Source organism: Ascidiella aspersa, chromosome 4 (assembly GCF_963924565.1).
Source record: "Ascidiella aspersa chromosome 4, kaAscAspe10.2, whole genome shotgun sequence".
NCBI classification, from domain to species: domain Eukaryota; kingdom Metazoa; phylum Chordata; class Ascidiacea; order Phlebobranchia; family Ascidiidae; genus Ascidiella; species Ascidiella aspersa.
In genome coordinates this window covers 12,633,133-12,659,256 of record NC_139450.1, presented here as the reverse complement: position 1 = coordinate 12,659,256, position 26,124 = coordinate 12,633,133, and the positions used below count along the sequence as shown (strand labels likewise).

At 42.8% G+C, this 26,124-nt stretch overlaps 2 protein-coding genes across 2 annotated transcripts in view; both read left to right on the top strand.

Moving 5' to 3' along the window:
* LOC146147947 (uncharacterized) lies at positions 1-6,106 on the top strand. Its single transcript, XM_083387963.1, has 5 exons — positions 1-1,357; positions 4,166-4,277; positions 4,526-4,690; positions 5,494-5,630; positions 6,019-6,106. Exons 1-5 carry the CDS (start codon positions 1,161-1,163, stop codon positions 6,104-6,106), a joined length of 699 nt encoding a protein of 232 aa, XP_083244089.1. The 5' UTR covers positions 1-1,160.
* Positions 6,107-6,970: 864 nt separating this feature from the next.
* LOC146147945 (complement receptor type 1-like) overlaps positions 6,971-26,124 on the top strand; it is a 38,152-nt gene continuing 18,998 nt past the window's right edge. The window contains exons 1-34 of the mRNA XM_083387962.1: positions 6,971-6,983; positions 7,306-7,488; positions 7,964-8,114; positions 8,328-8,407; positions 9,242-9,418; positions 10,100-10,282; positions 10,809-10,988; positions 11,189-11,319; positions 11,460-11,541; positions 12,467-12,670; positions 13,036-13,215; positions 13,620-13,829; positions 14,425-14,547; positions 15,005-15,184; positions 15,869-16,045; positions 16,576-16,814; positions 17,516-17,669; positions 18,043-18,219; positions 18,468-18,760; positions 19,103-19,259; positions 19,519-19,695; positions 19,882-20,132; positions 20,359-20,512; positions 20,666-20,842; positions 21,196-21,422; positions 21,808-21,964; positions 22,280-22,456; positions 22,940-23,320; positions 23,614-23,790; positions 24,179-24,402; positions 24,805-24,961; positions 25,065-25,241; positions 25,438-25,676; positions 25,879-26,032. Coding sequence (XP_083244088.1) covers positions 6,971-6,983; positions 7,306-7,488; positions 7,964-8,114; positions 8,328-8,407; positions 9,242-9,418; positions 10,100-10,282; positions 10,809-10,988; positions 11,189-11,319; positions 11,460-11,541; positions 12,467-12,670; positions 13,036-13,215; positions 13,620-13,829; positions 14,425-14,547; positions 15,005-15,184; positions 15,869-16,045; positions 16,576-16,814; positions 17,516-17,669; positions 18,043-18,219; positions 18,468-18,760; positions 19,103-19,259; positions 19,519-19,695; positions 19,882-20,132; positions 20,359-20,512; positions 20,666-20,842; positions 21,196-21,422; positions 21,808-21,964; positions 22,280-22,456; positions 22,940-23,320; positions 23,614-23,790; positions 24,179-24,402; positions 24,805-24,961; positions 25,065-25,241; positions 25,438-25,676; positions 25,879-26,032 — 6,103 coding nt within the window. The remainder of the gene's footprint in view (positions 6,984-7,305; positions 7,489-7,963; positions 8,115-8,327; positions 8,408-9,241; positions 9,419-10,099; positions 10,283-10,808; positions 10,989-11,188; positions 11,320-11,459; positions 11,542-12,466; positions 12,671-13,035; positions 13,216-13,619; positions 13,830-14,424; positions 14,548-15,004; positions 15,185-15,868; positions 16,046-16,575; positions 16,815-17,515; positions 17,670-18,042; positions 18,220-18,467; positions 18,761-19,102; positions 19,260-19,518; positions 19,696-19,881; positions 20,133-20,358; positions 20,513-20,665; positions 20,843-21,195; positions 21,423-21,807; positions 21,965-22,279; positions 22,457-22,939; positions 23,321-23,613; positions 23,791-24,178; positions 24,403-24,804; positions 24,962-25,064; positions 25,242-25,437; positions 25,677-25,878; positions 26,033-26,124) is intronic.

Below are 26,124 nucleotides of genomic sequence, written 5' to 3'. Positions count from 1 at the left end.
CGGCGGTCGAACGGCCGGGCAAACGATGAAGATCAAATGGAAATATAAGGCGCGTAAGAATTTTATTTGCACATAAGATGGAACTGGTTTTCTAATTTACGCAGATTGATTGAGATTTTAAACCTTTTTTGATTAATTTGCTTACGCGAGTTTCGGTGATTTAGATTATAGATTTTTAAAATAAATTAGTTTAGAACTGTGGAAAACAAAGTCGTATACTAAAACAGTAAAGCCAATCGCGGCCTTCTAGTGGCAAAAATAGCGCTGTTTGAAAATATCGGCCAAAGATTCGCGAGCACCTTATTTTAGGCAGAAAACAAAGTGCCAAAGAGGGGTTCTGCGGGGTACATTTTTGTTGGATTTTGGTTTAAATATTGTTTATTGTTTTATTTAACATTTTGGCGAAATTCGCATAATTTATGTTCAAATTGCTTAACTTGTAGTTTAGAATTGACAATGTCAATCACAAAAAACAATTTGAGCAATAATTGTCAATTTCCGAGCGTTCCATATTATGGTAGGCGTCAACCGTTGCGGAAGACTGCGACCTCGAAATGTTGATAGCCAGGTTAATACCCGCCTGCCCAGTGTGTACCCATCAATACCAATCGCCACTTAAATCCGTTTGCTCTCTGGTCTTGATTCAAAAGGATATTTTCGTCGGTTGGAATTGAAGGAAACCGAATAATTGCTCGGTTCCATTCGGCGCGGTAGCGGTAAATGTGTATTTGTGTCGAATAATTGTCACTTCTTCATCTGTGATTACTTTAATACCCGTTCTGCTTAAGGTGTGTGTTTGGCATTCATAAACTCAGTGACACATTCCCAACTTTAAATATATATCCTGCGTCACTTAGTTTTCATTATTAAACTTGGGACGACATGGCACCCAACCACAAATAATAAATTCAATTGAATTTGCAAATTACATGCCTTAACATGTTCCACACAGGTCGAACAAAAAAGACATCACGTTACCGCCTTACTTTACCTTTTACTTTATTTTAGTAAATATATATACATATAATGTTAATAATTTGTTTTGTTTTTGTTATACGCACAGAACTGAAATCAGTAGGATTCTTTACGACTTTTTGGCTTGGCTTAAACGGTCTACGTAAGCCATTCCTCGTTTTTGCTCTGTGTGCAACCCGATCGCCATGAGTCTCCGAGGCTCCGTGAGGGGTCAAACCCCGCTCACTCTGCTAGCAATGCTAGCCGTCTTGTTTCTAGCTATCACCGTCGCTCAAAGGAAGCGAACTCCCCGAATGGGTAGACTGCAAGTTCAACTTGAAAATATCAAAGCAACGTCGGTTCAAGTCGGCTTCACCAACTACCCAAACGCGCAGTTTTACCTGTAAGTGATCAAACTGGTTTGGGAACCTATGTATAGGAATCTAATTGCAGATCTATAATAAGCCTTCATAATCTGACGACAAATATAGACGCGTACACCTTATAAGCTCTTGAATAATGTGCCACATTGAAAAGCGGTTTATTGACAGGCCCTGCTGTGATTTCTGACGCCGTGCGATTGTAAATCGCCAATTAGAGTTATATAAATCTCGCAATTACGGCAGAGGCCATGACAACCCACCCAGGCTTTGGCGCGCGCTAATTGCAGCTAAGCGAGATCGCTACCACGCCTCAATTTCCAATCCACCTACGAAACCTTCAAGTTGCCAAACCACATATGAGAGCCAATCTGCCCTTGTGATGCGGACGTGTGTTCTCGAACCTGCGATTACGTATAAGTTGTATGCAGACACGCATATCGCAACCTCTCACGATTTTTTAATTCATCTTGAGCGAAGACGCAAATTGCCGTGATTGCTCGGTGGTGACATCTTGATCGGCCAAGTCTAAATAATTAACGTAAACTTTCGGCTTTAAATCAGTGGTAGTAAGCCGGAACTGTGCAGAACATCGTTCCGGTTAAATATTTTTTTCGAATACCCGTACCGCTAAATAAAAATGTTCTTATTGTTACGAGGCCATCTTCCGTTCTCCCAAGGCCACCTCCATATTCTTGAATGTATATTTAAACAAATATTTCAGTTTCATGTTGAGCACTCCATTGAACGATAACCTGAGGTTTTGTAATACTTGTTTTAGACGTCTCGTTATAACTTCACTGACGTCATTTTCCGAAAATTTAATGCGTTTTCGGAGGAAAAAAAATATCCCTGCTTTAAATGGATTTCAAAATGCTCAGTTGCTAAAAATATTGTGTTCAATTTTCAGGCAAAAAAACAAAATTTAATTAGCCTATAGCAATGTGCCCTAAATAAAATATTTTCTTTCGCGCTTTACTGAGTAACTGCTTCTATTTGCGATGGTGGCGGTCAGCAGGGCGTCTTCGTGTATGTCTCGTCCGGCGCGAACCGCGGCCCTTTCAGTGTCAGCAGGTGCCACCTCCACACAGCCCTAACCGCTTCAGGGTGTTCGCAATTAAGGCTTTGGCATTAACACTTGTTTAAGCTTGCGCGGCGCTGACAAGACGAACAATTTTACACGTTCGCCCGAGTTAAGCCATTTGCCAATCACGCGAAGACAACAGTTTGGCGGCAGTGCGAGCCAAATGAGATTTTTCACCGGGTTCCGTGTAAAAGCTTGCGCGATGGATAAACAATAACACCGGAGTTTCTCCTACAACAGCGGCTCGAGTTAATCGCTTTTAATTGCGGCGAATATCTAGGAAGAAAATCGGGTTAACTTTTACGCGAAATTGATAAAACTCCGCATCCATCCCGGTAATACCCCTTCTGGACAAAGAATCCGTAAAAAAAGATAAAAATATACTCGAAACTGTTATGTAACAGCAACGAAAGTGGCACCCAGTCATGTACCGATTCTGTTCGGCATTTGGGAGCGAAACTGGTGACAAAGTCACGAACCACGACAAAATAATATGATTTCTTAAAAGTAAAATGTATATATTTAGACGGGAGTTTTGCGAAAGCGCTGGTTTTCGGGAATAGCCGGCTGTTTATTAATGTCATATCGTGATATGTAAGCCGCTATACTGTTTAATCATTGGTGTTGAACTCTATTCTTGGCGTACAAGGGAAATCTCTACATATTGACCCCCAGTGACCCAAAACAATACATCAAAATAAATCGTGATAAAGCTAAAAATTCCTCGCATGTACCGACGACGGGATTCAAGCGAATACATTCCGTTTTCGCGGTCGCACTCCCTCAAAAGGATTTAAAACGCGTGCGCTCGGACATAATTGCACCCTTGTGCAGCGAATTGCCAATTAAACAAAGGTGGATCAGCGCACTTAGCTCGCACCGCTCGAGTTATACTTGAATTTAGCCTTTCCACGGTCGCGTTATGAACTCTAATTGCAGCGAAAGTTTACGCTTTCGGCCGGCATTATGTTCTTTGTTCTCGAGCGGAAGGATCAAACGCACGTGTTTGCCTCCTCTCTGGCTCGCTTGTCCAGAAAGCAATTTTCCCACGAGTCATCCAAAATAACAAACATGGATGGGTGTTTATTTGGCTAGCAGATGGGCGGCAGCATATTTGCGCCAGCGCTCTAAGTATCGAATGGTTTGCGTACCGACCGGCGCCAATGTTAATAAATATAGTTTAAACTGAAATGATTACCTAGCAAGATCAAGGGGAATTTCTATCCGTGAACGAAATATAACGTGATCGATTCCGTCCTAATAAATCGCATTACATGAAAGCACAAACATTGTCGACCCGTTAACTGTTATTCGGCGTTTTTTTGTTCTAACGCGCCACAGAGGTCCAAATTAGGACAAGTTCCACTTCCAAGAGAGGCACGCGTACGCAGCTGATACAAATCAAAAACATAGCGGTCGCAACGAAATCTAGTTTGGATCTGTCTTTCGATCGGCATGTGGTTATTTTTTTCTCTTTCTCAAAACTTGTTGTTTAATATCGGTAAAGGGGATTTACGCGTTATAAATAGCTGACCGATTCGTCATAAGCGTTTGGCTGTGTACTGGTTTTGCTGACGAATAAACCATAAAGCATAAAATGATGCAACTCCAAAAAAACTGATAAACATGTATCATACCTGACAATAACAATTTTATTTCGTTTTCAACATATCTATCCATATCCCACTTCAACCAGTGAAAATAACATTTTTAGGTTTCCCATTTTTAAAGCTAGTTTTTGTTTCAGGATATCAGCAAAGGAATGGATTGACGGCAAAAGAGAACAGTCGGTGGCGACCAGTGAAAGGAAGGTGGGAATACATCAGAGAAGCGCCGTTCTATACGGGTTGGCTTCCGGGGTAAGTAAACAGCAACGAATTACTTCATAGCAAATCTACATTTCTCATATAACGAAAACTTTGTCATGTTAAATGACCAGACTTTATAACAACGATATTTTTTTGACAACAAAAGTTAAATTTGTGAGCACAAAATACATTCATGAACTTTAATTTGCAAACTACAACCTTGTGATTAAACAAACGATGAGTTAAGAAGCACATTTATTTCTACGACAACTGTTAACTATAATACTTTTATCTTGCAGCGTGAGTATTTGGTGCAAGTACAGGCGCTCAACGCTCGTGGAAGAGTGCTTGGCATGCCGTCGGAAAAAGTCTTCCGGACTTTAATCAGGTGCTACGAGTGCAATGGTCGTGCCTCCAACGCCGAATGCAACCGAAACAGGCCCAACTATTGCCCCGCTGGCACCGTAAGTTGTCCGCTACGTTAATTCGCGTATTTTATCTGGCAATATTCGCCAACGTCCTTCAGAGTGCCTCCCCCATTCCGAAGCGTTTTTCGAAATAATGTTATAGATTTCGCTTGTTTTTCCCCGCCCTTTTCTGTGTGTCATTTCGTTAACTGCTGTGACATGGTATTATCTGGTTCCTTGATTGGCGGCCTGTCGAGCGCGAAAATGAGTTGATGGTAGGGTTGAAGGTTTTCCACGTAAAGCACAACGCCTTGTTGTGCCGAATTGTTTGATCTGGTTAACCACAAGGCGACTTTGGATTTTTAACAGCCTCTGATGATTGTCATAAATTGACTTGTTTCGAAACACGTTGCGAAACTTTATAAATCAATCAAATAAGCTTAAAAAAAACAAAGGCGGAACTATAATGTGCAGCTAAAACTAAGAAAATCGTGCATCTGTGCTAGTTTTAATTTTTGATCAACTTTTACCAGCAAACCAAATGACTTTTAAGGCACAAACAGTCGTTTACTTTAAGTTATCCGTAAACAGATGCAACAGACATCATACAGAAACACGATAACTGATAACTATAGGTGTATTTGCGTGTTACCTGTCATTGGCGCAATTTTCCACACGATGCTGTCATTAAAACCGACTGAGGAGCCAGTCGCCCATTTTTAAACCACCGCCTTATACGGCAATGACGCCTCGAGTTTATCTTGTAGCGTGCAACGTCACGATTTATTTAATGGAAAAACGCCGCAAAGGGCATGTTTTCCCAGTAATGGAACTTAACGACGCTTGTGCATCTTTGCCAGAACGCGTGCTTGAACGAGATGAGATACCAGAACGGCATCATCACCTACACGAAGCGGTGCGCGCAATTCATGCCGGTGCTGGCCAAGAAGATCCGAAACGGCAGAGACGTGACGCTGGCCTGTCGAGGAGTACACGCGTAAGTTGCCACTTTCTGGTGTTATTTGCATGATCAAATTTAGATGGTTAAGTCGTAAAAGGCGCTTAAAGCCGCCAAACGCAGTTTTTTTTAATGCGATTGTTAGAGTAGTAATGGGTACACAATTAGCGACGGCGGGCGATTACAAGTCGTTGGGCCGTGCGCGAAACAAACATTACGAAGTGTCACCGCTTGTCGCTGCTTTAAACCGTGAAAAACGAGCGTCGTTTGGTTTTAAAAAGCGTCCGTTGCACTTGCTAGACAACCCGTCGAATCGGCGGAAGTTTATCCCTTTTGTACGATGCTACTTTCCCCGCGCTAATGTGTCAACGCTCGTAAATTGTCGCCTCAAATTGACGCCTTTCTTTTTTCTGTTTCCCAATCATAGGAAGGACGCGGTGTGCAAGTGCATGTGCAAGAGCGACGTCTGCAACGCGGCCGATCTGCCCTGTGGCGACAGTAAGTACACTCAGTGAGGTCGTCGCACGTGCAAGCCGTTACACCTTTATTGCCTTGTGTGTTTTTGCCCTTAACCGAATCAGGGCGACAAGGCTTAAACTGGCGACGGTTATCTCGCCATCGAATAAGCAAATGGCTGTTCGGTTATTTCAACATTCGCGTGTCTGTGGTCGCGCGTGACTAAAAAAACAGGTTTCTCTCCAAAAATTCCAGTCGTAAACTGTGATATAATCTGTCTCGGGGCTAATTTCGAAATTGGTTTATCGTGTTGAAAAGTTGAGCGACCCTAAAACAATTGGTAGGGATTACGGAGAACCGTACCATAAAATCATCCTAGCCATTTTTAGCAGAAAACAAAAGCCAAAACGAGCGATACCACGCTGACTTCTTTGTGACGCTACGATGCGTCACTGGTGACGCGTTTGTCGCCATTTAGGTCCTGCACGTCGGTATATGTTGTGGTAGGTATCGCCAATTAAAATCCAACCGATAACGAAAAGAATTGTTTTAAGTTACGATATGCCGAACAATACCAAAATATCATGCAACTTTCCTGTTTCGAAAACACCTTGACGGGAAATAAACGTGACTTTAAAAGTGCGAACTCGGCACCGTTTAAAACCGCCGTCGACTCGACGTTGGTCTTACGACGATAATCCGTCTGTTTGTTTCGCTGACGCTCGAGTTCATTCCAAATCACAGTTAAGCGCGGCCTCGGGGAAAACTGGCATCGGGAAACCAGACGTTCCGGTGCGTTTGAGTTTTCGCAGTCGCGCGTGATTCAGACTGCGATTGTAGGCTTGTATACGTGTTTATCACTGGCGCGGCAACTGCACAAGGTCGAACGCCAGATAGCTGCCCCCCGCATCAACACGCGCAATATGCAACTTTTCGGTAAGGTCAAGAGGCCGCTGATTCAGGTTTGAAGCAAACCGCGCCCGCGCCTTATGTGGCGATCGTTGGTGGCGAAACGTCAACGCGACCGTCCGCTGCGATTCTGTGGCTTTTAAATACGGGTTGTCAGGTGAACCAAGATTAGCAGAACTTTAATGAAAAAAATATACCCTTCCAGCGAAAATGGATTGTTTCAATTATAACATCCCGTCATTTAAAAGAGTCTGCATAAAAAGCGCGTAGATTTAATAATTCTGAAGAAAATATCTTTAGCTTTGGCATTTATTACTGTACGCCGTTCAATAATGTTTTCTGTCCTCAGCTTGCATCGAAAAGCTGAAAAGCCCAGAAAATGGTCGACTCGAGTGTAAGGCCGGCAATCGCATTAACGACGTCTGCACATGGAAGTGCAATCCCGGGACCAGAGTGGTCGGCTTTACGACGACTAGATGCAGAACTGATCGCACATGGAGCGTCATCACCCCACCCAAGTGTGTCAGACGGGGTAGGACTCTTTCACTTTGCCATTTGAGCTTAAGAGTGTAAAGAAAAAAACTTGTTCAGCGTTCGATTGGACAGCTGTTTTTGCCATGCTCACCTGCAGTTGTTTTAAATAAAGATTCGCATTATGTATGTTAGTTTAATCTAGTGGTTCTCAACCAGGGTGCCGGAGAGATGTTTGAGAATCTTTATGAATCTGATTTTTACACAACTCTTACAATTTTTGTGAAAGATTAGAGTGAAATAAATCCAATTATAACTTTCTACGTTGTGTACATTGGATGTGTGTTGTTCCATTTCCGTTTATTGTGACATTCTAGTGATTTACCTACGGAGAAATCTTGCAGGGGTGCAGCAAGCCATAAAAGGTTGACAACCACTAGTTTAATCGGTCACCAGACCGTTACACTTGTTTATGTACTGTGTTGGTCGGCATTTAAAGTCACTAACTATATGGTCACATTGCTTTGTGATTCCAGTTCCACCCCCAACGCCGTTTAGGAGCCCAAACGTCGGGTCCACGGTCGAACCCGAGTTTGTCTGCCCGGAACTGGATCCCAAACTCAACGTTAAGATCAGCTGTAGCCACGGACGCTCAAGGGGCTCCGTGTGCACTCACACCTGCGAAAGGTATGTGGATATTGAGTTATAGGATGCCAGTGGTGTGTGTATGTTTTATTTGATAGTAGCACAGGGGACAAGCTTTTTTGCTAATAAATTACTTAAAACGACTTTTTAGATACTTTATGAATATTGTTTCATAAAGAAAGGATTATAGTATGTCAGCAGCTATTGGTTAGATTTTCCTGGTTCAAAACCCTTATATTTGTTTAAACATATTAGTGGCTACCGGCTGTTTGGTTCGCCCAAGAGGACATGTCTAAAAAGTGGAAGATGGACGGGATCGGCTGCGAGCTGTAAACGTGAGTAATAAAGTGTTTTGTAACAGAATTTCTTTGCATATTTGTCTACCTGAAGTCCGCGAGGTCTAACGGTCGCGTGTCGGTTAACAGGGAGGCGTTGCGTAACTTGCATTGGCTGCCAAAGATTCGCTGCCCGGTTAAGAGGGTAAAAATTAATTTCCAAACTCCCGACCGGGCGTTAATCCCGCCGTAATCGCGGCTATATGTTGCGCCTTTTGCTTTGGGTTCGAGTGGCTTAGGCGATCTTATCTCCGCCATCGCAACAAATACGATGCGCCTCTGGGACTTTTTCTTTTTTCATCTGCAGTCGCTCGAATAACCCGAAGGGAACCTGAACGGCACGCGGCGACGTGTGAGTTATTCATGTCGAGTGCGCTTGTTAGTATACGTCACTAACTTGGCCCGTGCGTAGTGCTGTGTACCAAACACGTCGGGCAAGAGAGTAAAACTATGGGCAATTAACCGACGCTGGTATTTGGTAGGAATTTGACGCCGCCTGGGAAAAACTGCGCCGCCAAGACGGCTGTACTTTAATTAAAGTTCGTAATTAATATTCGCGCCGGACACTGTTAACCTCTAGGACCTAGGTCGTGCGAAACTTTGCGCTGTGGGATCTAACTGTAATTATTCGCACTAACTGTAATATTTCGCACTAATGCAATATTTTAACCATACGTTTTTATCTTTGGAATATCCTGATAAAAAATGACTTTAAAAATAGGTTTTGCATTTTATTTCAAGTTAAAATCATTTAAAAACATTCGCTTTAAGACAGGAACAAAAATCTTACTTTTTTGTAAAGGATTTCCATTTACCCACTTTATTACTTTTCAGAGATCACTTGCAAGTTGCCGTCAGCCAGCAGTAAGCTGGTAATGGACTGTACCAATAGCAACGCGGTCGGTTCGATTTGCGAGATCTCCTGTTCGGACAGCCTCAGCCTGAATGGACCCAATCGCGTCACCTGCTATCTCCGGGGTACCTGGTCCAGAAAGCTACCGAAATGCGAAAGTAAGAAAACTAAAACAAACATATGCAAATTATTTTTTTCTTGTTGTTTCTCCATTTTACCCGGGTTAGCCACCTGAAGGTGAACACTTAACATTGCACTTTCATGTAAAATTATATGTATTGCCATTTTACATCTGTGCTTCATAACCGTATACACGTTTTTCTATGTCTTGCAGAAACTACTGCTGTCGGTAAGGCGTGATACTGCTGTGTGTAAATCATATATGCGTGTATGCGTTGATATATGACTCTTATTTGGAATGCATTGGTTTCGAAGCACGCGTTTTGCTAAATCGATATCTCTAAGAACAGCTTTCGTCCGTTTAGTTTTGTAACAGATAGCATACGACTTTCCTTAATTTATTTTAACCTAACCGCAATTTTGCCGTTGCAGATATGTTGAAAACATGTGGTGCTTGAGCATTTCTATGAAATAGGCATGTGTTAACGTACAAAGCAAACTTTTTCTTTGAATTTTTTTGCTGCAATCCGCCAGGTTGCGTCAAAGGACATTTTGAAAGTATCTTGGTGTTTTGTTTTCTAAACCAAATTGCATGTGTTGTCCCTGTTGTAAATGCTTTACGGTTTACAGAAAGCCAAGGTAATGCTTTTGCAAAAAAAAATCAGCGAAGTTTAAATCGCACGCTAACTTCGCCCTAAACCCAAACGTGTACTTTGCAGGACGTGGATGCCAGGCGAGGCCCCGCACAGCGAGCAACGTTATTTCCGAGTGTCACGACTACACCTCGCCGCGTGAGGGAGCCATGTGCGAATACTCGTGCAAGCCCGGGTTTGTGATGAGGGGAAAGTCCACCAGCACTTGCACCAACAACAAGTGGTCCAACATGGCGCCCTCCTGCCACCGTAAATGCCATTTTAATTACTGGTTTATTCGTGGTATTTTACTAAGAAAGCGTGTTTAAAACACGGGATCCGAAGCTGTTTAAATTAGAAGTATTCGATACTTGCGTTATTCTGATAGTGTTAACTGATTTTGGAGTAAAAAATACACACGTCCGATCCAATACCAGATTGCGCCAATATTTGTGAAGGTGCAAACGTAAATATTTTTTCTTCAAAATGTAATTTACATTTTGTTCAATTTACTTAAGATAAAAACGCTGCGTTGGAGGCATATGCACAAAATTGAGTATCAAATAAACCTATAGCACCCCATTATAATGCACCGATAGTACCCCAGTATTAGACGAATAACAATACCACCCCTAAGCATCGGTAATCGGAACCGACCCCTTACCATGGGAGCCTCCAACTTAAACATAGTGTACACCTGCTAACTTAATATTTTTTTTGTTTGAAGGCTTTTTCACTTAATTAGAATCTTCTGCTACTGTTTAACATGCATTAAAAGAATAAATATTTTTTTTAGAAATCCGATGCCGACCGGCGATGGGCCAGCCATCTTTCGGTATGGTGCGATGCTCGAACACCAACCGCTACCGCTCCGTTTGCACCTTTACTTGCAACAACAACCATGTGCTTTACGGCAGTGCCAAATCCACTTGCGGCGCTGCGGGGACCTGGAGCTCGAGAGCGCCCACTTGTGAAAGTAGGTTTGGCGTAAAAAAAGATTTTTCGTTTGCGATTGGCAATAGGGCTGTAAACAGTGTTGCTTAATCATTTACAACGGAATAATTGTTGGCTGTTCTAACTTGGTCACATAGTTGTATTTGTTCCTTTGTGAGACATTTTTAATAACTAAACTCGTTACATGAGCTACAATGTTGCGTTTAAAACAAATTATTACAGAGGTCAGCTGCCCGCCCATCAACCAGTTCAACCGCGGTTCCTACTCTTGCAACAACGGCCGCGACTTGAAGAGCGTGTGCAACTTCAGGTGCAATAGTGGCTTCGGAATTCCATCGGGTTTTCGCTCCAGCGTAAGTTCAACTGTCAACCGAGAAACTTTCAAGTAAAATTCTCATTACATATAACGTATTGCGCTACGTGAAGTTCGAAGGAAGTGTAGGCCGCTTTTTACTTTTTTCTTTATATAACAAGTCTGCCGCTTTTCTTACAGCTCGTTTGCGTGGCGCCCAAGACCATCAGCAAGTCCAGCGAATACCCAGGAGTATGGAACAACAAAATCCCGACGTGTGAACGTAAGTTCAACCTGCTGTCCTCTGGCCTTTGGAACCGTGACAACGCCTTTCCCCGACAAATTAGCGTTAGTTGGCGCCTAAATCGCTTAACCGCGTTGCGTAACCTTTATAAATGTTACGATCGTGAAGGCTTTATAACGCCGTTATGGTATTCCTCGCCATAAACCGCGTTGGGTGGATAGAAAATTCCAATGGCTTTAGGACGCAAATGTACATAACGTGGAATGCCGCGAAAGACGATTAGCGGCACGAAGGAGCTCGTCGCTGTTGGCCAGCATCCTTGCACGCAAATTACTTTGCATTTGGCGTTGTCCGCAATGGCTTTCGCATTCATTTTGCTGGCACAGTGCGGTCGATTCGATTTTGCTCGCCCCCAGCCAACTTAACATTTCAACTCTGACGCACTCTGGACACGTCTTTCTAGCGGCCGCACGGCATTTCGACAAACAACTTGCGTGAAACATTGCGAAGGTACTACACATTGGCCACCGCTTGGGCTGTCAGACGATGTTCCGAGAATACGTCATTGGGAACTGCAGCGATCTGTTGTCCTTATATGAGCATTTGATTCTTGTTCGTGTGCAAAAATGCAAAACAGGCTGCAGAGTCACGTACCAAACAGACTAAGCTTTATATCGTAAGGCTTAGGTAATCGTTTTATCATCTTTAATTAGGAATTCCCGCTCATACTGTCTGTAACCACGCGTGTCTGTAACCATGTAAAGGATTGACTTAGACTTAAAGAGACGTAGAGAAAAACCCACAGGACTCTCAACATATTAAAATCGTTCGTTAAAAGCCAATAAAAAACTGGTTTACATTTAAACAAATCATCAATCCTAAACGGTTATCTTCAACTTGCACCAACACGCTTAAAAGTGTTTTCTTGCCGTCACCTGCCTAACTCAGCAATATTGCCTTACAGTGGTCCGATGTCCACCCATCAAGATGAGCGACAAATTGCTGAAGAAGTGCAGTAAGCGAGATTATAGGTCGGTGGGCAGCACGTGCCGCTTTACATGCGAGAAAGGCTACTTCAGAGCAGGCCGAATCAGCACAACCTGCAGAAACGGGGCCCGGGGCCGTGCCCTGGGTCGTTGGTCAAATTCGTTGGTGCCAAAGTGCCTCCGTAAGTATATACTGCTTTGTGAGCAACAGACTCTCTTGGTTAGAACTTTCCTCAAGTTACTTCCAAGTTTGTGTTCTCGCGGGTCTCTTTTAGGGTTTTGATAATTTCTATACTTCCGGTCTAACTTACTGATATAGATATATGTTACCGAAAAGTGAATGCGCTACCTTCTTGTATGGCTAAACATTGGTCCTACCTTATTACTAAAATATTCAGCGTTACAAAAACATCAGTTAAAGAAAAAACTGGATTGCCCGATGGCCTATTATCGCTATCGGTTGTCTAATAGCGCGAAAATGCACTCACCGACAGCATAAAATCGAATTCAAGACTGTGTTAATGCAAAATAAATTTTGCATCTCAAGGTACATCTTGCCGCAAGCTGAGCAAAGTGTACAATGGCGATGTTTCCTGCACGGACGGCTTCTTCGCGGGCTCGACTTGCAACGTCGAGTGCGCCCACGGGTACAGGACAACCGGGACAAGTTCCAAAGTGGTGTGCAACAATGACGGAAGATGGAACCGCGCTATGCCGCGGTGCACGCGTGAGTGTTTTTTGCGGCCTGATATGAGCGCCTTTTTTGTCGACATCAAGCATGGCGCATTGTTAGCATAGGGCCATAGGCACCTGAAAGTTTTTAAGGCGTTTTTGAGGGTTAGTTGGGATATCACATTCTAATAAAAGTATAAGGCAACGCTTACGACAAGCAGATTTTAATACTTTTGTACGTTTAGTTTGCACACCAACCGCTGTGCGTAAGTGCTTTTCAATAGTGGGAATTCTCATTTTTTTATCGATAAAGCGTTTGAGTACATACTAACAGTTAACTTTTGGAGGCAACATTCCTAATTTTGTTTGGCATCATTAGTAATTCGGACGAAAATGGCGCTTGCCAAAACAAAGGCACCTTTTGATCAGCAGGCTAACGTTTCGAATAAAAATGCACAGGTGTGATTTGCAAGTCGCCGACCCGACCCACGATCCAACACTTTGTATTTGAGTGCGGCAAGAAGCTGCGCGACCCACGCCTCAACAGCTTCTATCTCGACTTCGAGTGTCCGCTCTCCTGCAGCGCCGGTTTCACCCTTATCGGCGGCAACAGCACCAAGTGCGGCCAGACTGGCGAGTGGGAACTCTCCCAGTCCATGACCTGTCAAGGTACTTTTTTGTCGCGCCCATTTTTTGTTTGTTTCGTCTTTAAATTCTTGCAAACTAAGTCGCGCATTGGAAAGCTGTGCTGTTTCGGATTGCATGGATAAGCGGAATTCGGCGGTGAAGGGCTGTTTGCTAAATAAAGTTTGCGTTTGTTTCGAATAAAAGATTAATAGAATGGTCATGTTTTATAAGGTTATGAAAAAAGAACGGTTTTTTATTCATATATAGTTTACTAAAAAAAACAACTTAAACGACTTTTTTACTCATAAAATAAACGCAGTGTTAAATTTTACGATCCAATTCAATGCACAAAGAATTTGCAAATCAGTGCCATTACATCATCGCTTAACCTCGCGCGCTGCGTTTGTTTTTGCTGCTCGCTGGCAACGCCGATAACACACTTTACTTGCTCACGATGCCATAAACGCCACGTCCAGCAGTTTGGAAAGGCTTTGGGTGGCAATCCCAGTTCGCCCTTCACTGCCAAACACAATGACGCAGCCTTTCCTTGCTTATATCGAACTGCAAACCAGTTGTGCTCGTTCAAACCCTGGCACGAACCGGATCGTTTGTGACGTAACATGATGCGTTTGTCTAGACACGAACGAGTGTAACTTCGACAACGGCGACTGCGAGCAGGACTGCAACAACGTCTTCGGGTCGCGCACCTGCTCCTGCGGCGAGAACTACCGACTTAATGCTGACGGAAGGACCTGTCGATGTAAGTTAAATCTACTATTACTGTTTAGTGCATTATCAAACACTCCACGAGGCGATGAGCGGTTATTTTCCGGCATTTTTTTTTTGCTTTACCTTCTGGGCTCAGTAACATCAAGTAATGTTCATTTCACGATCTTCTTTAAAAATACACAGGTCCAGGCTATGTACGTTAGCATTGCGTGCCGCATTAATCCCCACTTTGGGTCAATCTAATTTTATCTAGGTGTGTTGCCTACGTTTACCAATTGTTACGTATAAGTTTTAAAAAAATGTCAGGTTTTAAATAGCGCATTTCGGTTCGTAAAGCTTGCCACTAAAAAAGGTGTCTGAGTGAGCGAACTTTCGACTTACGCGTGTCTGGCGCAATTGCTAACCTTTTTTTCTTCTTTTTTTTGTTTTGTTTTTTTGTTTGTATTTTGTATTATACTGAAACGACAACCTTTCTGTATCGCTTACAGTGGTTGTGTGCCCCGCATTTGCCCCCGACCCCCACCGAATTCAGATCTGCCCCACCGGCCTGTCCATCGGATCCGAGTGCTACCTGTCGTGTGACGTCGGCTACGAGCCGTACGGTGGCGCCACGGTGGTCACGTGCATCGAGGGCGGTGCCTGGAACCAACGCGCCGCTTCCTGCCGAAGTAAGTCCGTGTTCCTGTGAGCAACCTTGCTCACGTCACAAGCATAACTTCCTCTTGTCTTGGTAATAAGGCTTGCAAGTATTTTTGTTATCGAAACAAGTGCTTAAACCAGTGGTTATTGCCATTTTTAACGCTCAAGTGTGCCGAGAGATATTTAAATTCTTGTATTCCAATTTTTTGATCTGTTGATAAGCCTCTTGATACACGTCTTTTTATACGATAAAAGTGCATATAATTAAAAATGTTTAACCTTGTTGCACAGTTAATGTGCTGTTTCAATCTTGTTTATTTGAGTGTTACAGTTAACCACTAAAAATACGAGCAAAGGTGTCGCAAACTATTTATAATTTCTTGAAGGTGCCGCAAGCCCAAAAAGGTTGCGAAACACTGGATTAAACGTTTAAGTTGATTGGATGTTTAAATTGAATTAAATGTGTTTTATTTTATTTGTTTAGTGAAACTCATCGTTTGTAACCTTTGATATTGGTAAATTTCCTTTTAGTATTTCTTTGTTGCACTTTTAGTATACCTTTGTTGCACAAAAACAGTCACTGTAACTGAGTGTTGTATGATCAGCGACGTAGACCCGCCATTATGTCCTAACCGTAGTTTTCACGGCGGCAACAGTCTACGACAGAGCATAAGTGACGTTGCTCATTAACCTCGTTGCTTTCCGCCAAACAGAGGTGACCTGTCCCGAGCTGACGCGACTCGCCAACGGCATGAGGATTTGCAGCGAGGGCAACCGCTTCGAATCGGTTTGCGCCAGCATCTGTGACGAAGGCTACACGCTGGAGGGAGCGGCGGAAACCACTTGTACAAGCGAGAGTACCTGGAGCCACAAAGCACCCAAATGCACCAGTGAGACTTCTTTGAATTGCTTAAATTACTGGAATATTCTCTCAGACCAGTTGCTTGAAACGCGGTTTAAATTGACCGAGTTTTGCCTGGCGGTGACCAACTGTTGCTCTTCTGAGTTCTGCTTATCACTTTTAAACAATTTAAATGCGCAGGGAAAGATATTTTATGTAAAAAGGTTTTTTAAGTATAGATATTACTTAAATGTTACGCACTGCCTTGCCAACATCATTTTTAATCGTTTCGAAATTTACCTTGACAAACTGCCGCACCAGCAAGATATGTTTCACACCAAAATCCCAAAGTGACTAAAATATTCATTAAAACCAGATTGTTTACTGTTCAACCGAACCTCGATGTTTTACCTTGCCAGCGCTACCCAATGCTACCAAGGTGGACCTTAATTTAATTCCAAACATTGAGAGCATGTTTCCGCTGGCGGTCGTGTTGCCAAGTATTATAGGACTGTAAACAAAAGCCCCGAGCCCAAGTTTCGTATCTTAGCAAAACAAACGTTACCACCTTTTCTCCAGAAATCCAGTGCCCGGCAGCCCACACGTCTCTCAGCAACGGCCGGGTCAGCTGTGTAGAGGCCAACTTCTACCTTTCTACCTGCCGCTACTTTTGTCACGCGGGATACAAGTACGCGGGCGTGGCTGACGTCAGCGTTACGACAAAGGCCGCCACGTGTCAGAGCAACGGACACTGGGACTTCGAGGCTCCGTCGTGCGAAAAGGCGCGCTGCGAACAGACCGTGCAAGACATGCAACTGGTAAGCATACATACAATAAGTGACTCACTGGTAAAATTTTAAACGAGGGGGGAAACTGCCAGTGTTGTAAACAAGTCATTTTAAAACGACTTAAGTCCCATTCAAGTCATTTGTAAAATAAGTAAGTCAAAGTCAAGTCTTTTTGGACAAATAATAAGTCAATTCCCAGTTCAAGTCATCAGTTGCCCAAGTCAAGTCCAAGTCATAATTTAAAGTCGATTTCAAGTCACGTCGTTGTCATTAAAAAGGAACTTTAGGCAATTGGAAATGGTAAAGTCGTACAACAACTAAACTAGAAATAAGAAAAACACTACATATGACAAGCAAATAAATTTATGTGCAAAAATTTGGATACATAGCTCAATTTTATAACACAAATGCTTAAGGAAAACACTTTATTTTAACCCAAGTCATTTGTCCAAAAGACTTAAGTCAAGGCAAGTCATTAGTCGGAAAGAATAAAGTCAAGTCAAGTCATTTTGCCCAAAAGATTAAGCGAAGTGAAGTCATTTGAAAACAGTGACTTAAGTCAAGTCATTGACTTAAGTCATTACAACACTCGAAACTGCCTTTTAGCATCACGACTGTTAAGCTTATTCAGGATATTTTAAAAAAGAACTTTAAATGCTTACCTAAAAGTTTATTAAACACGACTTCAAGTATAAAACGTCCCTACATTAGTCCAAACTTTTTCTCTTCAGCTTCGCCCAATTAGCGAAGTGTCGTGCACAGAGGACAACCTCTTCGAGTCGACCTGTTCGATCAAGTGCCCGTCGGGATACAAGATGGTTGGTCAGAGTCGAACCACGTGCACGTCGACTCAAACTTGGACGCCAACTCTCGGATATTGCACCAGTAAGTCTTTTTACTGGCCCGGCGTTACAGTAACTTATCCTTTCACGATTATAAAATGAATATCCGTCTCGAAATCAACATCATCTTGATTATTAAGACGTTTCGATACGAGTATCGCGATTTACTCGACCTTTTTGGATTTGCAATTCATTATCAAGCTACATTACAGATCCGTGCATAGTGTACCCAAATAATCTTCCCCATTTATGGGATAAGTAAAATATATCTGACACAAAACTCATCAAGGGCACTGCTATTAAGAAGCACTGTTGAAATCGTCAGCATTTGCAGGATTTTTTGGAGCTAATGTGGCCAGTAACCTACCAATTTCTAATTTCGAAACTAAATTATTTAAACTCTTGCGCCTTTTCAGAAATCAAGTGTCCAGCGCTCCCTGTGCCGCGCAATGGCGCCATGGAGTGCAACGACAGTGTGTTGTTCGAATCCGTGTGCAATTTCACGTGTGAGATTGGACACAATCTGATTGGAGAGAAGGCCTCGCGCTGTCAAGCCGACCGACAGTGGAGTGAAAGCCCACCGCAATGCCAACGTGAGTGAAGCTAAACTTTGGGAAACACATTCTAACGAAATAATCGTTGATAACCTAATACCGTGTTTGAACTAAATCTTAACAATTTTTTGCATGCAAACGATATTTGCGATACGCAATTCTTGAAACTCTCATTGCTGAATATCTAGCAATTAAGCGGCCTATCTAGTTCTAGTCCTAGTCTTCCCGTTTACATCGCTTAACAACCGTTCGTTAATTTAACCTCGACAAATATCCAACCATCCCAGGTGTGGTGTGCGACGAATCGCGTATGGCGATCGAGCACGGCAGCGTCTCCTGCACCGACGAGAACTACTACGACAGCAAGTGCGGCGCTTCGTGTTCCCAGGGTTGGCAGTTCGACGCCCCGACCGTGCGCGAAAGCACGCGCAAGATGCGAGTTGTGCGCCTCATGAACGCAAGCCGCGGCGGCGCCAGTGACTTCGTCTACAGCCGTTGCCTGGCCACTGCCGTTTGGGACGTGAGCCCGCCCCGATGTGAACGGAGTTCCTGCATGCCTTCGAACGAGTTTTTGGATCAGGTGAGCTTAAATAGTACAAAAGTTTGCGAGCACGTAAGAACATGAAAGTATTGCGTTGACTTTTGTTTACAACACTGGAATGAGACCTTATCTTGATATACCATCATGTTAAATCATTACATAAAATTAACTTTATATGCGAGATTTGCGTTTATTATACTTTATTAGATAATGAATTTTGTTTTTGAATCAAGTTTAATAAACTCAAGTGATAGCTACGATTTACAGTGCTTCGATCGGCACCGCGTTTGCACCAGACTCGCTGTGAACGAAATTACACAACTAAATTAGTATTATATCTCAAAGCTGTAAATTTAAAGTAATTTTCACAACTCGAAAAAGGTGCGAAAGAACGGCAAGGTAACCTGCAGCAACAGGAACTTGTACGAGTCTCGGTGCGTCCTTCGCTGCGAAGTCGGCTATGAGATAGTCAAAGGTGAAGACGTGACCACTTGCGGACCTCTGCACGAGTGGACTGCCCAACTTGGATATTGCCAAAGTAACTATACGACTATTGCAATAGTAACAAATAATAATTAATGCGATTTGGACATAGTCGAAGCAAGTTTAACGATGTAGCAATGTTGCCTGAAAAAAGTCGTCGCAAAATATAACTAAACAAGTCACAAAACATAACTAAACCTGAATTTGACATGTCTTATACAGTCTGAGTGAAGTTAAATTTGATCTCCAAACGTAGCATAAACGCAGGAAAACTTTAATGATATTGTGTTTTAATCTTTGCTTTTATTGTACAGAGGTCCAGTGCGCCGAGTTCGATGAGTTCCACAACGGAGTGATGACATGCACCGAAGACAACTCGTACGAATCGGTTTGCGAGTTCGCCTGCAACTCCGGATACCAGTTGATAGGAGAGAAAAGCTCGACCTGCCAAGCGGACCGAACGTTCACCAACCCGCAACCCAAGTGCCAAAGTAAACACACTCTCCATCTTATATGGCGTTTTGTTATGCAGCGTTTTTTTTTATAATAAGTTAAAATGTAATTAAAATAAATTCTTCTTTTATACCTTTTTTGATAAGAAGCTCATCTCGAAACATCTTTGCAACAAATTTCTAAATCTGCACTATTTTTAAAAAAAATTGTGATTTAATTGACAGAAATCACCTGTCCCGACACCCACACTACCCTGGAGAACGGCAACGCCACGTGTTCCGACGGTCGGCGATTCGAATCGCGCTGCATCTACGTGTGCGACCCAGGCTACGAGATGACGACGTCGCCCGACGCCGACGTGGCCGACAGCGATGACGTCACGGTGCTGACGTGCCAGGCCGATCGCACCTGGGGCGGGGATCTCCCCTACTGCAAAAGGAAGCAGTGTTCGATGCACGATGGTTCCATCACTCGGGTGAGTTCTTAAGGTTTTGGAAATAAAATGAATGACTTTATAGAGTTATCCAAATTTTTTGAGCTATATGTAAGTAATAATATATAAAAAAAATTAATAGTAAAAAGTTAACCTTAAAATGTTAAACCTATATGGAAATCTTTTTCAATATGTAAGTGCCAATTCCTTTAAATATGTAAGAACCATTTCCTAGGACCTATAATTACGTTTTTTTTTTTCTTAACAGTCCAAGTTGAACGGCGTTGTGAACTGCTCCGAATCGGCCTGGTTTGGATCTAAATGCTCGGTCACTTGCAACCAAGGCTACTACTTGATTGGCCCGAGCTCGACATACTGCACAGCGTCCGCAGATTGGGCTCCGACCCTGGGATATTGCGAGAGTAGGTTGCCTTAAATATAACGCTTCTTTAAAACCCTTCCAGGGTTTAGATTTACTACAGTGTAACAACAATTTCACCTGTAGTTTAAGCTCCACTTATACCTTTTATTTTGCTATGGTTAATGCAATATTAAAACGCTGATTTCTTACCTAGAAATCGAGTGTTCTTCGCTCGTTGCTCCGGCCTACAGCGAGATGACTTGTTCCGATGGTTTTCGGTTCGAATCCCGCTGCACCGTCGAGTGCTCAAGGGGCTACGAGCGGATAGGCGCGGCTTCGACATCTTGCCTTGCCGATGGAACTTACACAAACGAACTGCCTACTTGCAAAGGTAAAATCAACTTATATAAAGAGCATTTGCATATTGCGAAATATTGACATCTGTCGTTTTCGAGGTAAACGTTAAACCAAGGGTTTAAAAAACGTAGAAGAGTTGCTAAATATCGTCTGTTGTACTATACCAACATAGTCGATAATATTTTATTTCTCTATGGCCAAAGTCCTAAAAAATAAATATGATAAATTTTCTTTGGCCACTACAAATTTTAAATTAAAAAAAATATAATCATACAATAATTTCATTTTAATACAGTTTATTCTGTTAAGTGAGCTCACCTTGTGTTACCAAAAGCTGAACCCAAATAAGCTCATTTCCTCTTGCAAAACCGTTCCTTTTAAAAACAGAAATCATATGTCCCATTCGTTTCACGACCCTCAACAACGGTGTGGCGACTTGCAGCGATTCGAACCGCTTTGCGTCCATTTGTACCTACCGCTGCGACCCAGGCTACCAGCCCACCCTGGCCAGCGTTGCCCGGGCCACATGCCTGGTTACCTACCGCTGGGACGCCCAGACCCAGCCCTCCTGCGAGAAGCGGCGATGCATGCAGGCCGATCCCATCCTTGTGAAGGTAAAGTTTGAGGAAGTTTCACAGGCATGTTGAAATCGTATTTAAAAACAGTTTAATAGCGACGTTTTTTTTTCTTCGTCGGTTGAAAATTTTTTAATCAAAGAAAGCAGAAACAGATAGAGAACCGTCAACAGAAGGATAAACAGCTAATTTAACTATATAGGAATGAATTATCACCACCTTTCAAATGACATCAATTTATACGTTAAATATATTTTTATAGTATTATCAAAATCATTATATGGGCCGAAATTTTGTTTTCGGGACATATGTTGTTTTTCCTCGTATTCTTTTTTGGTTTGCTTGGTATGTTTCAGACCGATTTGACTCTGCGCATGATGGTACAGCGGTGTTACCGTTCTGTAACGGAATATTTAATTCTCAGGCATTGGAGCACGGTTCCATCGTCTGCACCGACGAGAACCGATTTGAATCGCGATGTGATCTCACTTGTGACGAAGGCTACGAGCTTACCGGGGGACAAGATCATACGAATTGCCTGGCCGACCAGACCTGGGATAGCAGCTTTGGCTATTGCACGAGTATGCATCATGAGCACTTAATTTTTTAGTTTAGCGCCCCTTTTCTACTGTTGTTTGCGGCTTGGTTTGGTATTAGGTGAAATAATTTGAAAAAGCTTTAACAGTGACCTAAATACCATGCAGTTTTCCTGATTGTATTGATTTTTTCTTAATCCAGTTTTTGTGTTTTTTTTTAAATTAAAGACGAAAGCTACTTAACAAAGCCGTATAAACTCTTATAAACTGTTCAAATTTTCCGGTACAACAGAATCGTGTTTTAAATCGTACGATTGAACCTTTTAAGTAGTGTTCTTACCAATCTCCCTCTTGCCGCAGAGATTACCTGTCCTGCCATGTCCGCCCCTGACAACGGCGATGTAAGCTGCAGCCAAGGCTCCAAGTTCCAGTCAGTGTGTACATTCGTCTGCTCGCCCGGTTACGAGATGGTGGGCGAACCGAGCTCGACCTGCCAGGCCGACAGAACCTTCAGCAACCCCAAGCCTTCGTGCAAAAGTAGGACAGTTTAACCGCATTTTTCTTCGGGTTTAGGTCTGCAATTTCTTGCCAAAAAAAGCCAAAAGTCACGAACTTCATATTGTCTCCTGCAAATAACTCAATACGAAAATCCATATTTATGTTTTGTTATAATAAAAACACAAGCATCTTACATTTTCGTATAATAAACGAACCAAGTATTTTAATTTGTTACCCAAACACATACCAAATAAAACCAACTGATATAGTTTACAATAACGAAAAAACTGTAATATCCTAATTACTAATATTATATCAAAACTTCAATGAAAGATGCACACCATATATGTGTTAACAACTGTGATCTAACCCTTCTGAAGCTGCTTTTTCACCATCGATTACGGCCTATTACGTATTATTAGTACACCGAAAAGCCATCGCAGATAAATGCAAATGCGGTGTATCATATCCAAAGTTCTGGAGTACATTAAGTGACGAAAAAAATCCCGGTCGCTCTTTCAGGGATCACGTGTCCGGAATCCCACCTCTCGATCGGCAACGGCGCCACCCAGTGCACGATGACGAACCTGTACGAATCGGTGTGCACGTACGAGTGCGAACCGGGCTACGAGGTGACCGCCGGCGAAGTGTCGACCACTTGTCAGGACGATAGAAGCTGGAGCGCACCCAAGGCACTTTGCGAAAAGAAAATGTGCGCCAGTGTGGACGAGAACTTCGTCAGGGCCGACCGACACGGCGTCGTCACATGTTCCGACGGTCACGTGTTTGATTCCCGCTGCTCGCTGGCGTGCGACGTCGGCTACAAGCTGGCCGAGGGCACGAGCGACGCGACACGCTGCAACGAGGACGCGACATGGGGACCCAAGATCGGCTACTGCGTCAGTAAGTTACTGAAGTTTGTGTTATCATTGGGAAGGCATCCACAAGTATATTGCGAGGTCAACACCAGTTTATAGTTGAAACTATCTAAAAAGCTGCATTTCCAACAGTAAATAAAAAAAACTGCTGAAAAAAAGAGCAGTGACAGAAAAATATATCATGGAAAATTTTAGACTAAACAGTCTTTTACAACTTCGTTTCCTGAAAACAAGTTGAAAACCTATTAAAATAGAACGTGGTCAAAACTCACACAAAAACCACCAACGTTTTAATCATTGCCAATCAAACTTTTACAGAGAAATCTTGCCCCGCTTTCACGGATTTGGACAACGGCAGAACCAACTGCAGCGAATCTAACCTCTTCCTGTCCAGATGCGAGTTCGAGTGCGTCGACGGTTACGAAATGGTCGGATCCGCTTCGAGCGTGTGTCAGTCCACCAAGGACTGGACCTCCCCCAAACCGGACTGCTACAGTAGGACTATATTTTTATACTAATAGTTCATTGGGTATTCCGCATGTTTCGGAAAGTTTTGACGAACCATATTGTAAAACCAAAGCATGTTCTAGAAAATTGTTTTGTTTTCCTCTGTGTTTGGGTGTTATCAGTCGCATAAACCTGTGTAAATAAACCTATCACACACATAAAATAGCTGTGTGGATTCCATCGAAGCGTTAAAGCAAATCGTCACGAATAACGTTGACGTATACTTTACATAAGATGGAAAAAATTAACTGTATTGTTTAAACCTTATACCACTGACAGAAACAGTGGTGAAAGAAAAATACGAGTTAGAACGAATGAACGAATATACACTTGCAAATGCAAACGATGCAATAGACAATTTCCATTCAATTTGCAGAGATCAGTTGCTCGCGTTCATTCCTGACTCTGGTAGACGGCCAGAGCGACTGCATCGACAGCAACCGCTTCGAATCCGAATGCACCTACGAGTGCAACGAGGGTTACCAGATGGCCTCCACCGACAGCAAGTCGACCACGTGCACCGCATCCAAGTTGTGGTCCCGGCCGCAGCCAACCTGTCTCAAGAAGCAATGCCCCAAGAATGATGCCAGTCTGGTCAAGGTTTGTGGCTGGTTATTTCTTGATTACGTGAACACGAAGAATACCTTGAAAAGAGTTCCGACAATCCGATGTTTAGTTTTTAAATTTTTAATTAATCTGCACTGCTTTTGAATGTTTTTGGCTTTTTTATTAATTTTATTATTGCTTTGCGATGTTTATCTATTTTACTTATAGGAACTGACGATGTCAGTATAGGCGAAATATATATTCCTTTAACAAAATGTCTAATCATGGTTTTACTCAGGTTTTTAAACTTTAAGTTTTATTTGTTACTACCTTGAGAAGTTTAGTTTTCTAAATGAGCATTACCAACACCACTAACGCCAATTTCAGCAGTTTTTGCCCCGTTTTCGAATACGTGCTGTATTTGACTGTGGTTTAATTTATGTTTTGCCATTAAAGGCCGCCGAGAAAGGCACAGTCACCTGCACCGAAGACAATCTGTACGAGTCCACTTGTTCGGTCGCTTGCCCGCCAGGCTACGAACTGGTCGGCGGAAGTCGCGACATCACCTGCCTGGCTTCTGCTGCGTGGAACGGAACTATGGGATACTGTCAGAGTGAGTGTTCAATGCAAACACGTTTCCACTCGGATAACGAGCGATAAGATGTGCTATACGTTGAGACAGATTTTAAATTCAAAGTCTTTATTTTTTTTTACAGAAATCCGATGTGCAATTCTTATGGCGCCTGCCAACAGTGAGATGGATTGCGACGACAGCAACCGTTTCGAATCCGCCTGCTCTTTTGATTGCGACGAAGGCTATTACATGGAAGGCGATCCCGTAACTGTGTGCCAAGCCGATGCGACCTACTCCAACCCTGTGCCAACATGCCAAAGTAAGTACAACGTTTTTGGTTGAGATGGTATATTTTAAAAGCCGACTCTTTAATACAACACCGATTTTTTTCCCTACACAACAACCAAAAAGCAAGCAAAAAAGCAAATATCAACGCTTTATATATTGAAATATAATGCTAACTTACCTGGCTATACCTTTAAATATATAGATGGTAAAGTAAATTTAATTCGTAGAAATCAGCTGTTCCTCGAACCATATGAGCATTGACTTCGGAACGGTTGACTGTTCCGAGGCCAGCCTCTTCGAATCGGTATGCGCCTACCAGTGCCAGCTCGGCTACCAGTTCTTCGGTAGTGACGTAATCGCTGATGAGGTCATGACCGCTACGTGCCAGGCGGACAGCTCGTGGAGCAGCGTGGTTCCCATTTGCGAGAAAGTAACGTGCCCCCACGACGACCAAGACTTTGTTGAGGTGAGTGCGCTTTATTTCGTGAGGTTTCTCATATTCTCATGTGATTATGAAAGCATTTTTCATATGAACGACATAGAGTTCGTGTTTTTTTTAACTTTTTTTTTAATAACCGGTAATCATTGATGGTTTATATCTTGTGATATGACAACCTGAGATTGCATACTGTGATCACGACACGTGACGGCTTTCACGTTTTCACCAGGCTCACGAGACCGGACAAGTCACGTGTACGGAAGGCAACCGATACGGATCAACGTGCACAGTCACGTGCAAAGTCGGAAGCGAGGTCATCGGCGCAGAACAAGCGACTTGCACAAACACTGGAGCTTGGAATACTTCTCTTGGTCACTGTGAAGGTAATCCTTTATAGTCTACTCCATACTGGAGCTTTTTACAGAATTTACAAGGCTCGGCAAGTTTAAACTTTCAGTGTCAATTTACGTTTGAC

Excerpts from the sequence above, each read along its gene's own strand:
- LOC146147947 (XM_083387963.1), top strand. The coding sequence starts at position 1,161 with ATGAGTCTCCGAGGCTCCGTGAGGGGTCAAACCCCGCTCACTCTGCTA. Across the intron at positions 1,358-4,165 it reads CCAAACGCGCAGTTTTACCT|GATATCAGCAAAGGAATGGA; the intron begins GTAAGTGATCAA and ends TTTTTGTTTCAG. Across the intron at positions 4,278-4,525 it reads TATACGGGTTGGCTTCCGGG|CGTGAGTATTTGGTGCAAGT; the intron begins GTAAGTAAACAG and ends TTTATCTTGCAG.